This window comes from Aquarana catesbeiana, linkage group LG12 (assembly GCF_042186555.1).
Source record: "Aquarana catesbeiana isolate 2022-GZ linkage group LG12, ASM4218655v1, whole genome shotgun sequence".
NCBI lineage: Eukaryota > Metazoa > Chordata > Amphibia > Anura > Ranidae > Aquarana > Aquarana catesbeiana.
In genome coordinates, this window is record NC_133335.1 from 221382853 (window position 1) to 221396323 (window position 13471).

At 44.5% G+C, this 13471-nt stretch overlaps 1 protein-coding gene across 3 annotated transcripts in view; it reads left to right on the forward strand.

Annotated features, from left to right (window-relative positions):
* The window catches only part of GCGR (glucagon receptor), a 111947-nt gene that overhangs the window by 72236 nt on the left and 26240 nt on the right, over positions 1 to 13471 (forward strand). For all 3 annotated transcript variants that reach the window (XM_073606735.1, XM_073606736.1, XM_073606737.1), the window contains exons 8-9: positions 4504 to 4657; positions 11962 to 12022. In XM_073606735.1, the coding sequence (XP_073462836.1) occupies positions 4504 to 4657; positions 11962 to 12022 (215 nt within the window). The remainder of the gene's footprint in view (positions 1 to 4503; positions 4658 to 11961; positions 12023 to 13471) is intronic.

The following is a 13471-nucleotide window of genomic DNA, read 5'->3' on the forward strand; positions in this document are numbered from 1 at the left end:
TCGTGCCCCATCATTTGTGTCAGCAGGAGGCATAGTGCCCCATTGTTGGGGTCAGTGGGAGGAATAGTGTCCCATTGTTGGCACCCGTAGGAGGAATAGTGTCCCATTGTTTGTATCAGTGGGAGGAATAGTACACCATTGTTGGGGTCAGTGGGAGGAATAGAGCCCCATTGTTGATGTCAGTGGGAAGAATAAGGCCCCATCATTGGTATCAGTGGGAGGAATAGTGCCTCATTGTTGGTGTCAGTGAGAGGAATGGTGCCCCATTATTGATGTCAGCGGGCGGAATCGTGCCCCATAATTTGTGTCAGTGGGAGGCATAGTGCCCCATTGTTGGTACTCATAGGAGGAATAGTTGACCATCGTTGGTGTCGGTGGGAGGAATAGTGCCCCATTGTTGGTACCCGTAGGAGGAATAGTGCCCCATCGTTGGTGTTGGTGGGAGGAATAGTGCCCCATTGTTGGTACCCGTAGGAGGAATAGTTGACCATCGTTGTTGTCAGTGGGAGGAACGGTGCCCCATCATTGGGGTCAGTGGGAGGAAAAGTGTCCGAAGGTCCAGATAAAGGGAAGCAAAGGAATAGTAAACCATTATTGGTGTCAGTGGGAGGAATAGTGCCCATCGTTGGGTTCAGTGGGAGGAATGGTGCCCCATTATTGGGGTCAGTGGGAGGAAAAGTCTCCGACGGTCCAGATAAAGGCAAACAAGGGCCGCATCCAAGCCACAGTTAGGAGACCACTGATCTATACTAAAGCCTAATAGTAGACAACATGAAGGTTATTTATTCGCTTAGAACAACCAAAAAAAAAATTTGCAGCCACCACATCTACGGATTGGTAATCTGTAATGTATATATCATTTGATGTTTTTGGGTGTAGATATTCATATGTAACATGTGTCGGTGGCAGTGGGGCGTTAACACAATTCTGGCGGATGCAGCCACTTGGAGTGTATGTAAGCCGACTGTCGGCTGTCAAATGGAAGTGCAGCAAGGTTCAGGGAGCTGACAGTCGGATGACTCTGATAGCGGTGGATGGGGGGGGGGGGTGCAATAAATCTCTGAGCTCCAGAACAGCCCAGTCTGGGCTATAAACAGCTTTGATTTGTTGTACTACTTGCCGGAGGAAGACGCGGTGAAGTACTTTGAAACGCGTTACATAAATCTTTATTATGATATACACTTCATTGTGGAGCTCGGAGATTCATTTTATTGCATTGAAGCCAACCCAATCCACTGTTCTAGCGGAGTCATCCTACAATCGGCACCCCGAGCCGCACCGCATGGGATTCCGGGAACACCTCTTTGGCTCTTTGCACTAGAGGCTTCATGCACATGGCTGCAAATGAACGTATAACGGACATTACAGGCGTATAGAGACCCTGTAGAATAACTGTTTATCAAAACCATATTTTTAGAAAAAAATTAGCTAAAATAAATTTTCAGTAGACACAAAGACAATATTGTATCCTTTTTATTTTATTTTTATTTTTTTATATATTCTATATTTTAAAAATTTGGGATTACGTCAAGTAAATAGATACCAAACATATCAAACCTTAAAACTGTGTGTACCTGTGAAATGGCAAAAAGCTACACTATATTGTCAAAAGTTTTGGGACACATCCTTTACACGCACATGACCTTTAATGGCATCCCAGTCTTATGCCCTGTACACACGATCGGACATTCCGACAACAAAATCCATCTGATTTTTTTTCCCCCCCGACGGATTTTGGGCCAAACTTGTCTTGCATACACACGGTCGCACAAAGTTGTCGGAAAATCCGATCATTCTGAACGCGGTGACGTAAAACACGTACGTCGGGACTAAAAACGGGGCAGTAGCCAATAGCTTTCATCTCTTTATTTATTCTGAGCATGTGTGGCACTTTGTGCGTCGGATTTGTGTACACACGATCGGAATTTCCGACAACGGATTTTGTTGTCGGAAAATTTTATAGCAAGCTCTCAAACTTGGTGTGTCGGAAATTCCGACGGAAAAAGTCCGATGGAGCCCACACATGATCGGAACTTCCGACAACACAATCCGATCACACTTTTTCCATCGGAAAATCCGACCGTGTGTACAGGGCACTAGTCCGTAGGGTTCAATATTGAGTTGGCCCACCCTTTGCATCTATAACAGCTTCAACTCTTCTGGGAAGGCCGTCCACAAGGTTTAGGAGTGTGTCTATGGGAATGTTTGACTATTCTTCCAGAAGAGCATTTGTGAGGTCAGGGACTGATGTTGGATGAGAAGGCCTGGCTCGTGGTTTCCACTCTAATTCATCCCAAAGGTGTTCTATCGGGTTGAGGTCAGGACTCTGTGCAGGCCAGTCAGGTTCCTCCACCCCAAACTCGCTCATCCATGTCTTTATGGACCTTACTTTGTGCGCTTCTGGAAGAATGGTCAAACATTCCCATAGACACACTCCTAAACCTTGTGGACGGCCTTCCCAGAAGAGTTGAAGCTGTTATAGTTGCAAGGGGTGGGCCAACTCAATATTGAACCCTACGGACTAAGACTGGGGTGCCATTCAATTTCTTGTGTGTGTAAAGGCAGACGTCCCAATACTTTTGACAATATAGTGTATGGTACCCAAAATTGTCCAGATACGATTCTTTTAAAAGCCTTTACAGGTTATAAGTTTATAGTAAACTGTGAATTCTGGCCCTAGAATTCTTTCTCTTGCTCTGACGTTCATGGCGATACCTATGTGGCACAATTGCGGTTTACATACGCGTTTGCGTTTGTATGCATGTGCGGGGTGATGGGGCTGCTTTGAATTTTATTTAAGTTATTTTTTTATCAATTATATTTGTAACACTTTTTCATGCAACTTTATTGCTTTTTCAAGGAGCTGACAAGCCCCCTATTTTATAGCATGGGCAGCGGTGACAGGTCCTCTTTATAGAGACGTCAGCGATCTATTAGACCCCAAATGTCTCCCCTGCCCTCTACTGCAGCTAACCAAGCACAGATTGTGCTTGATTAGCTGCTACCCCGGCTACAGGAGCGGGAGACGGCTGTGAAACTGGAAGTGATGTAATACACATCATATCCGGGTTCATTCATTGCAGAGGAGATCAGGGAAGGGAAAGGAAAACAATACAATGATCAGAGATCCTGTCACCAGACCATTTATTTCAATCCCATAAGATCACATCTGCATTTAATGTATTTTATGCATGCTCTTTACCTGTAAAAACCTCCCCTGTGTAGACCTCCAAAAGCTCTGAGAGTGTGTCCACCATCTTGGATGTGATGTCAGCAGCCTCAAAGCTGTTACTCAGGTGACACTCTATAGCAGTGATCTCCAGACTACGGCCCGGGGGCCAAATGCAGCCCATTGCTTGCTTTGATCGGGCACTTGGGGCACTATTTCTCTCTCTGACACCAAGAACGAGGCACTATTCCTGCCACTGACACCAATAATGGGGCACTATTCATGCCACTGACACCAATGATGGGGCAATATTCCTGCCACTGACACCAACAATGGGGCACTATTTCTGCCACTGACACCAACAATGGGGCACTATTTCTGCCACTGACACCAACAATGGGCCACTATTCCTCCCACTGACACCAACGATGGGCCACTATTCCTGCCACTGACACCAACGATGGGCCACTATTCCTTCCACTGACACCAACGATGGGCCACTATTCCTTCCACTGACACCAATGATGGGCCACTATTCCTGCCACTTGCACCAATGATGGGCCACTATTCCTGCCACTTGCACCAATGATGGGCCACTATTCCTGCCACTTGCGCCAATGATGGGCCACTATTCCTGCCACTTGCACCAATGATGGGACACTATTTCTGCCACTGACACCAACAATGGGGCACTATGCCTGCCACTGACACCAACGATGAGGCACTATTCCTGCCACTGACACCAATGATGGGGCACTATTTCTCCCACTAACACCAACAACGGGGCACTATTCCTGCCACTTGCACCAACAATGGGACACTATTCCTGCCACTGACACCAACGATGGGGCACTATTCCTCACACTGATGTCAGGATGTTTTTCTACTTCCTCTGGCCACACTTCGGCCCCCCCTAAAGTCTGAAGGACTGTTAGCTTGGCCCTTTGTTTAGAAAGTTTGGAGATCCCTGCTCTACAGTATTCCCCCCTCACTCCTCCCATGGCAGCTACACAAAATGTAGTATAGGAAGGGAAAGGGTGGAGGAGCTGGGCCAGCACAGACGGTAATTGTACACTCCCAAAAAAAAGCGAGGGCTATAATGTGCAAGGGGTGGAGGGGGTTTTGCTAGGCAATTATCTCCTAAAGAAGTCAAATTTTCCCCTTTGCAAGTGAATAAAAAAATGTGTATGAAAAGGAAAAAACACAACAAGCAGGCATATACTAGTCGTAATGTATATGTGCTCCTATCTGTATTTTTTTTTTTTATTTGGTGACAGGGTCTCTTTAAAATATCTCTTTAATTTTTTTTTTCTTCCCTCCCTCTGATCTTGCAGACTGGATGCCGTGTTGCCCATGTGTTGGCGCAGTATGCGACTATTGCCAATTACTACTGGCTGCTGGTGGAGGGGATCTACCTGCACAATCTTCTGGTGCTGGTTGTGTTTTCGGAAAGGAGTTACTTTATGTTGTACATCTGTATTGGATGGGGTGAGTACAAACATTGAGTGAATTCATAAAGGTCTACCTTCCATTGATGCAAAGCAGATTTAATGATGAAATATGAAGTTTGCACAATCTTCTTGACGCTGTACCCCGGGTTTAACAAATATTGTATAAATACAATCACCGTGTGTATTCTTCTTGAATCTCGGTGTGCTTTGTGTGTTTCTTCCAGATCTGTGCCGTCATCCGGTGTGACACTTTGGCTTCCCGTAATAAAGACCGCTCACTGCTGCTTCTCTCTCCTTGTGCAGGATGACCGGTCTTGTCTCCGCCCCTTCTGTAGTTTTCTGCAGGCAGCCTATAGTGGGTGGGGCCTGCTGGGGCCCCTCCCACAGCTGTGCTCTCTGCACATTGGGTGGAGACTGCTGGGCCCCTCCCACAGCTGTGCTCTCTACACAGGCTATGTACAGCACAGTGATGATGTCACTGCTACATTTCACAAGGGAATACCTCACAATGTCTCACAAAAGCATTTTGCCTTGCGGCTATTTTATTTATTTCTTTATTGCTTTTTCCATATAAATATAAAACACATGCATTCAGACTCTATTTTGAGCGCATACAGGAGCTTCTACATATTCTTATTATATGCACATTTGCATTAAAATAAGAGTCTCATTCTCCCCCAGTAAACTCCATACCTTTGTGTGGTTTGTATACCCCTTTGCTTTCTTATCTTAAATTGTTTTGGTTAATTAGGAATATATTTATATTAGATTTTAGTAATTTTGTATTTGACAATTTTTTTTTTGTCCAGAGTTCAGCTTTAATATTTGCTAGACATGTGCACTAGGGATGAGCTTTGAGTTCGAGTCGAACTCATGTTCCACTCGAACATGGGCTGTTCGCCAGTTCGCTGAACAGCGAACAATTTGGGGTGTTCACGGCAAATTCGAAAGCCGCGGAACACCCTTTAAAAGTCTATGGGAGAAATCAAAAGTGCTAATTTTAAAGGCTTATATGCAAGTTATTGTCATAAAAAGTGTTTGGGGACCTGGGTCCTGCCCCAGGGGACATGGATCAATGCAAAAAAAAGTTTTAAAAACAGACGTTTTTGCGGGAGCAGTGATTTTAATAATGCTTAAAGTGAAACAATAAAAGTGTAATATTCCTTTAAATTTCGTACCTGGTGGGGGGGGTGTCTATAGTATGCCTGTAAAGAGGCGCATGTTTCTCGTGTTTACAACAGTCTGACATCAAAATGACATTTCAAAGGAAAAAGTCATTTAAAAGTACTTGCGGCTAGTAATGAATTGCCGGTCAACAATACACATAAAAGTTCATTAATAAAAACGGCATGGGAATTCCCCACAGGAGAACCCCCGAACCGAAATTTAAAAAAAAATGACGTGGGGGTCCCCCTAAATTCCATACCAGGCCCTTCTGGTATGGATATTAAGGGGAACCCCAGCCAAAATTTTTTTTTTTAAATGGCGTGGGGACCCTTCAGGTCAGGTATGGATTTTAAGGGGAACCCCAGCCAAAATTTTTTTTAAAAAATGGCGTGGGGACCCTTCAGGTCAGGTATGGATTTTAAGGGGAACCCCGTGCCAAAATTTTTTTTAAAAATGGCGTGGGGTCTCCCCAAAAATCCATACCAGACCCTTATCCGAGCACGCAACCTGGCAGAGAGTGCCCCCCCCCCCTGAACCGTACCAGGCCACATGCCCTCAACATTGGGAGGGTGCTTTGGGGTAGCCCCCCAAAACACCTTGTCCCCATGTTGATGGGGACAAGGGCCTTATCCCCACAACCCTTTCCCGGTGGTTGTGGGGGTCTGCGGGCGGGGGGCTTATCGGAATCTGGAAGCCCCCTTTAACAAGGGGACCTCCAGATCCCGGCCCTCCCCCCTGTGTGAAATGGTAAGGGGGTACAAAAGTGCCCCTACCATTTCACAAAAAAACTGTCAATAATGTTAAAAATGACAAGAGACAGTTTTTGACAAAACATTTAATTTAAACATATTCCTCAATAGTCACCAATACTCCAACTCCACTTGTGTTTATCATTATATTTTATATCTTTAGTACCTATGTTCTTTCTATATAAATGTACAGGATTATCACCTTTACAATCATAAAAAATTGTTGGTAAATCATATGTCTCTACAAACTCAGATGTTACATTGTAAACTTAGCAGTGTCATCACATAGCTCCCAACTGTCCCTGATTTCAAGGGACTGTCCCTGATTTGGAGCAATGTCCCTCATTCATCCTCATTTGTCCCTCATTTTGGTCTGATCTATATAATTGTCTATAAAATGCACTTTTTATCTATCAAAAAGTGTTTTCCAGAGCTAAACCTTTCATCTGATTTCTAAATTTTGTAAATTCCAAAAGCCAATATAAAGGAATAGTAGTGGTAAAAAAAGCACTTTTTTTTTCTACAATTCCCCTTTAAGGGGGTGTGGCAAGGGGTGTGTCCTATACCTGCATACTTTTGCTGATAGGTGTCCCTCATTCCCATCTCAAAAAGTTGGGAGATGTGTCATCATCACTGTCCTGCACAGAGAGCAGAGATGTAGGAGGGGCCTAGCAGGCCCCACCCACTACAGAAAACTAAAGGAGGAGGTGGAGACCAGAACAGTAACCCACTAGTTTTCCGGATATTATCAGGCCAGAATATATTTAAAATGCTAATGCAGTGAGCAGTCAAAAGTATTGGAACACGTGCCTTTATACACATACAACCTTTAATGGCATCCCAGTCTAATAGGGCGTACACACAGTCGGACTTTGTTCGGACATTCCGACAACAAAATCCATGGATTTTTTCCGACGGATGTTGGCTCAAACTTGTCTTGCATACACACGGTCACACAAAAATGTGGGAAAATCCGATCATTCTGAACGCGGTGACGTAAAACACGTACGTCGGGACTATAAACGGGGCAGTGGCCAATAGCTTTCATCTCTTTATTTATTCTGAGCATGCGTGGCACTTTGTCCGTCGGATTTGTGTACACACGATCGGAATTTCCGACAACGGATTTTGTTGTTGGAAAATTTTATCTCCTGCTCTCCAACTTTGTGTGTCGGAAAATCCGATGGAAAATGTCCGATGGAGCCCACACACGGTCGGAATTTCCGACAACACGCTCCGATCGGACATTTTCCATCGGAAAATCCGACCGTGTGTACGGGGCATTAGTCCGTAGGGTTCAATATTGAGTTGGCCCACCCTTTGCAGCTATAACAGTTTCAACTCTTGGTGGATTCTAGTTCCCAAGATGCCATGTGTTAATCACAGCACAAATTAAATGTATGCACGTCAACACAAATTAATTGCAATTAAATTAATTACAATTAACACAACACAAATTAATTACAATTAATTAACACAACACAAATTAATTGCAATTAAAACAACACATTAATTTGCTGCCTATTCATTTTGCATAGACTTATAACTCATGGGGTTGATTTATTAAAACTGGAACATGAAAAATCTGGTGCAGCTCTGCATGGAAACCAATCAGCTTCCAGGTTTTATTGTCAAAGCTTAACTGAACAAGCCTAAGTTAGAAGCTGATTGGTTACCATACACAGCTGTACCAGATTTGGCATACTCCAGTTTTAGTAAACCAACCCCCATGGTAACAAAAAAACAAAAACCCTAGTGTTCGCTCACATGACGTATGCATTGGCAATTGGCATTGGCCGTGTGGTTTCTGCCGATGCAGAGGATCTTGAGAGACCTGATTCAGGCAGACCATTAACAGTCTCCAGTTCCCAAGATCTTCCATTAGGGATGTCATGATCAACGCCTGATCCCAAATCACCAAAGGTTATTTGTATTGTTATCATGGATGGTAGGTCTTTCCTGTGTGCCGTGATTTGTTACGTTTTCATAAAAATTCTTCTTTGTATGGCGATTTTCTCTTTTTTTGCTTTCACTAGAACACAAATTAATGTCCTTCGATCTTGAAAATCAGAAAGGTCAATCATTTTTTTTTTACAGTTCTGTCCCTTGTAGGACAGAGTACATGTAGTACTTTGTCCCATGTTTCTTAAGCCTCGTACACACGATCGGATTTTCCAACAGGAAATGTGTGATGACAGGCTGTTGGCGGAAGATCCGACCGTTTGTACGCTCCATCAGACAAATGTTGTCAGATTTTCCGCAGATAAATGTTGGATGGCAGGTTTTAAAATTTTCCGCGGACAAATGTCTGTTGTCGGATTTTCGGAGTGTGTGTACACAAGTCCGTCGGACAAAAGTCCAAAGTACAAACACGCATGCTCGGAAGCAAGGACGAGCCGGAAGCGGTCGGTCTTGTAAACTAGCGTTCGTAATGGAGAATTAACATTCGTGACGCGGCAAATTATGAAATTTCCAAATGCAGCGCACAATTCTCTTCTTCTTTAATGGGATAATAATGAAGCTGCTTTGCTGGTGATACTGATGGAGTTATTGCAAACTAATTTTCAAAGGCTTTTTTTTTCAAGTGATATCATGAATAATATTATTATGTTTTTTTTTTTTTAATTTGTGCAAATTACCACAACACCATTATCCTGTAGTTTTTAAGATCAAAGATACAACTATGTTGGTGTCCCTTGTCAATTTTACATTGTATTTTTTTTTTAAATGTAACTGACTACTCCCAAACTTTGAAGTAAAACACATAGCCAAGTATTATTCTCCACATTTTTTTTATTGTGCATTAAAAAAAGAAAACAAATAGCATGTCTAATTTTATCTGCCAATAGGACTTAACCTAAAAGTGCATTCTATGCATCCAAAAATACAGAAAATATACCAAATCAAATCATTATTATTCAACCAAAAAATAAAATAAAAGCCTCATGCATGTGTCCTGCTTCTTAATATAGGGGGTCACCAATGCCAAGAGTTGGTAAAAGCAGGGGTCCGTCATCCGGAGATAATTCCGAAAAAACATCCGGATTATTCTCCTGGAGCTCCCGCAGCAAAGGCATATGACATAATTGGTCACGATTAATAAAGCAACCATTTTTGGTCCAAGAACTACTCCTCCTCCTGTTCCTGGACTGGACTTGGGTCAAAGCAATAAGTCCAAGGCCAATAATAAATAATACGTTATCTCCTCCGATTCCGCAACATGGCTGGTTGACGAACGACCGTTCAATAACAAACTGAAAAGCGCGAAATGAAAAGTGCGAATCAACACTCACCAAACTTCTACTAACCCGAAATTAGCAGCCCAAAAGGTGGCGCTAAAGAGCTGAAAAACAATGTAGTACGTCACTACGTTCGTATTTGTTGGCCGACAATTCCTTGCCGTTTGTATGCAAGACAAGTTTGGGCCAATGCCCTTCGGACAAAAGTCCACGGTTTTTGTTGGCCAACAATCTGATCGTGTGTACAAGGCTTTAGTGTTTTCTAACCCTAGTTATGAGGTCTGGCCTGCCCCCCCCTACCTCCTGCTGCGGCCGATCCAACAACAGCTATAAAGGAGACAGATGATTGCTGCAGCTTGTCTCAGCTGTGAGCACTTTCCCGAGACAAGCAGCAGCAAGAAGAATGTAGATGAAGGGGGGACGTGTCAGCCTTTGCATACCTCTTGCTGTTGCTTGTCTCAGAAAGAAAAGTGCTCACAACCGTGACAAGCTGCAGCTTTGAATCATCTGTCTCCTTTATAGCTGTTGTCGGATCGGCCGCACCAGGAGAGGAGTGGGGCAGGTCGACATATACTTTCTCCTATAGGAGACAGAACTGTAAAAAAAAAAAAAAAGTATGATAAATCTTATTCAAGTCAATCACTAGCAGTGGCGGCTGGTGCTCAATTTTTGGGGGGCGCAAAGAATTTTTGAAAAAAAATCATCAAACGCTGCCAGTGTGCTCATTAAATGCTGCCAGTGTGCCCTTGAATGCCCCCAGTGTGAACCCCCCGCCCGCTCGCCGTCTGCCCGGCACTTACCCTGTCTTGGTGGGGCAGCGGGTGACGGCGACGAGCGGGGTCCTTCGTGCGTCTCCTGCCGTCCTCATCTCCGTCCTTATCTCCCATCCTCTCCTCCTGATAGGCGTCCAATAGCGGCGCCTGTCGTTTCAGCCAATCAGGTGACAGGTAACAGACCCAAGCACCTGATTGGCGGAGAGGCCGTTTAGTGTTAGGAAAGTGAATATTCATTCGCTTTTCTAACACAGCTGAGTGAGCTGTGAGCGCCCAGCATGGCGCTTGCAGGTCACTTTTTTTGATGCCTACTAGAGCCTATAGCTCTAATCAGGTGCTTCAAAAACACACCCCCCCCCCTCGCTGTAATTCAGGCGCCCGAAAAGGGGCCAGGCACCTGAATAGGGGGTGGCAGCGGCGGCCATAGATAGAGTCATGCATTGCATGACTCTATCTATTGGTGCTGGAGAGAGGGGGCGGCACCCGTGCGCCCTTATGGACGCACCGCCACTGATCACAAGGGAGTGCGATGCTTTCAGTTAGTTAGACCTCAATGGTAGACTAGCACTAAGACAGAGGACAACACCCACTGTGTAGCAGGCACATGAGTAATGTAATGTAATGTAATGAGCGTATATGGCTGCCCCCCATTTACAGGATCACAACCTATTTATAAAAACAAGATTTTTAACACATTAACATATATTGAAAGTATTAAAGTGGACTAAAAGTCTGTATAAAATGAGAATTTAGAAGCTTATAATGATAGCACGTTAGTAGTGAAGTCTAGAAAAGTACAGTGACTTGGTGGTCCGCAGCAGGGCCGGGCAGAAGAGGCTGCCCTGGGCAGAGCATGTATTGTAGGGATGGGGGGGGGCACCGCAAGTTCCTTCTACTATATGGCTGACAAGAGTAGTAACAGTGGCATCACTACTTCTGTCAGCCCAGCGCGGGAAACAGCAAGGAGAGGAGAGAGCCGGGAGGAGGTGCGTGTTGTGCTCTCTCTCCCCCTCCTCCTCATAAGCTTGCACATAGTGAAGGGAGGGGGCCTAATTTGCTATCTTTTGCCCTGGGCACTGGATGATCTTGTTTTGGCACTTCTGACATGCAGCACTTGGGGCGCCAGACACTATCTGCATGGAGTTTGCGTGTTCTCACCATGCTTCGTGGGTTTCCTTCTATACGCTAAAGACTTGCTGGATGGTGACTTGGCTCCTGTCCAACTTGTCCCTAGAAAGTGTGTACGTGAGACAAAGGGACCTTACATTGTAAGCTCCTTGAGGGCAAGGACTCATGTGAAGATGCAGCATTATAAAGTGCCAAGTACCCAAGGGGGGGGGGGCAACTTGATAAGGCAAAGAAAAGGCCATAGGATCTAAATGATATCTGCTTATTTAATTCTCTGTTTTCTAGGTGCCCCAGTTCTATTTCTGGCTCCTTGGGTGGCTGTCAAGTATACATATGAAAATGATCAGTAAGTATGTGCAGGAAGCTGTAGATCAACGCCAAGGCTGGGCATATTATTTGGGCAGAAAAAAATGTGGTGTATGTATTTGCTAAAATAATTTAAGTTCATTTTTTTTCCTCATTAATGTACACACAGCACCCCATACTGACAGAAAAACACAGAATTGTTGACATTTTTGCAGATTTATTAAAAAAGAAAAACTGAAATATCACATGGTCCTAAGTATTCAGACCCTTTGCTGTGACACTCATATATATAACTCAGGTGCTGCCCATTTCTTCTGATCATCCTTGAGATGGTTCTACACCTTCATTTGAGTCCAGCTGTGTTTGATTATACTGATTGGACTTGATTAGGAAAGCCACACACCTGTCTATATAAGACCTTACAGCTCACAGTGCATGTCAGAGCAAATGAGAATCATGAGGTCAAAGGAACTGCCTGAAGAGCTCAGAGACAGAATTGTGGCAAGACACAGATCTGGCCAAGATTACAAAAAATTTCTGCTGCACTTAAGGTTCCTAAGAGCACAGTGGCCTCCATAATCCTTAAATGGAAGACGTTTGGGACGACCAGAACCCTTCCTAGAGCTGGCCTTCCGGCCAAACTGAGCTATCGGGGGAGAAGAGCCTTGGTGAGAGAGGTAAAGAAGAACTCAAAGATCACTGTGGCTGAGCTCCAGAGATGTAGTCGGGAGATGGGAGAAAGTTGTAGAAAGTCAACCATCACTGCAGCCCTCCACCAGTCAGGGCTTTATGGCAGAGTGGCCCAAGGGAAGCCTCTCCACAGTGCAAGACACATGAAAGGCTGCATGGAGTTTGCTAAAAAAAACACCTGAAGGACTCCAAGATGGTGAGAAAAAGGATTCTTTGGTCTGATGAGACCAAGATAGAACTTTTTGGTCTTAATTCTAAGCTGTATGTGTGGAGTAAACCAGGCACTGCTCATCACCTGTCCAATACAGTCCCAACAGTGAAGCATGGTGGTGGCAGCATCATGCTGTGGGGGTGTTTTTCAGCTGCAGGGACAGGACGACTGGTTGCAATCGAGGGAAAGATGAATGCGGCCAAGTACAGGGATATCCTGGATGAAAACCTTCTCCAGAGTGCTCAGGACCTCAGACTGGGCCGAAGGTTACCTTCCAACAAGACAATGACACTAAGCACACAGCTAAAATAATGAAGGATTGGCTTCACAACTCCGTGACTGTTCTTGAATGGCCCAGCCAGAGCCCTGACCTAAACCCAATTGAGCCTCTCTGGAGAGACCTAAAAATGGCCGTCCACCAATGTTTACCATCCAACCTGACAGAACTGGAGAGGATCTGCAAGGAGGAATGGCAGAGGATCCCCAAATCCAGGTGTGAAAAACTTGTTGCATCTTTCCCAAAAAGACTCATGGCTGTATTAGATCAAAAGGGGCTTCTACTAAATACTGAGCAAAGGGTCTGAATAC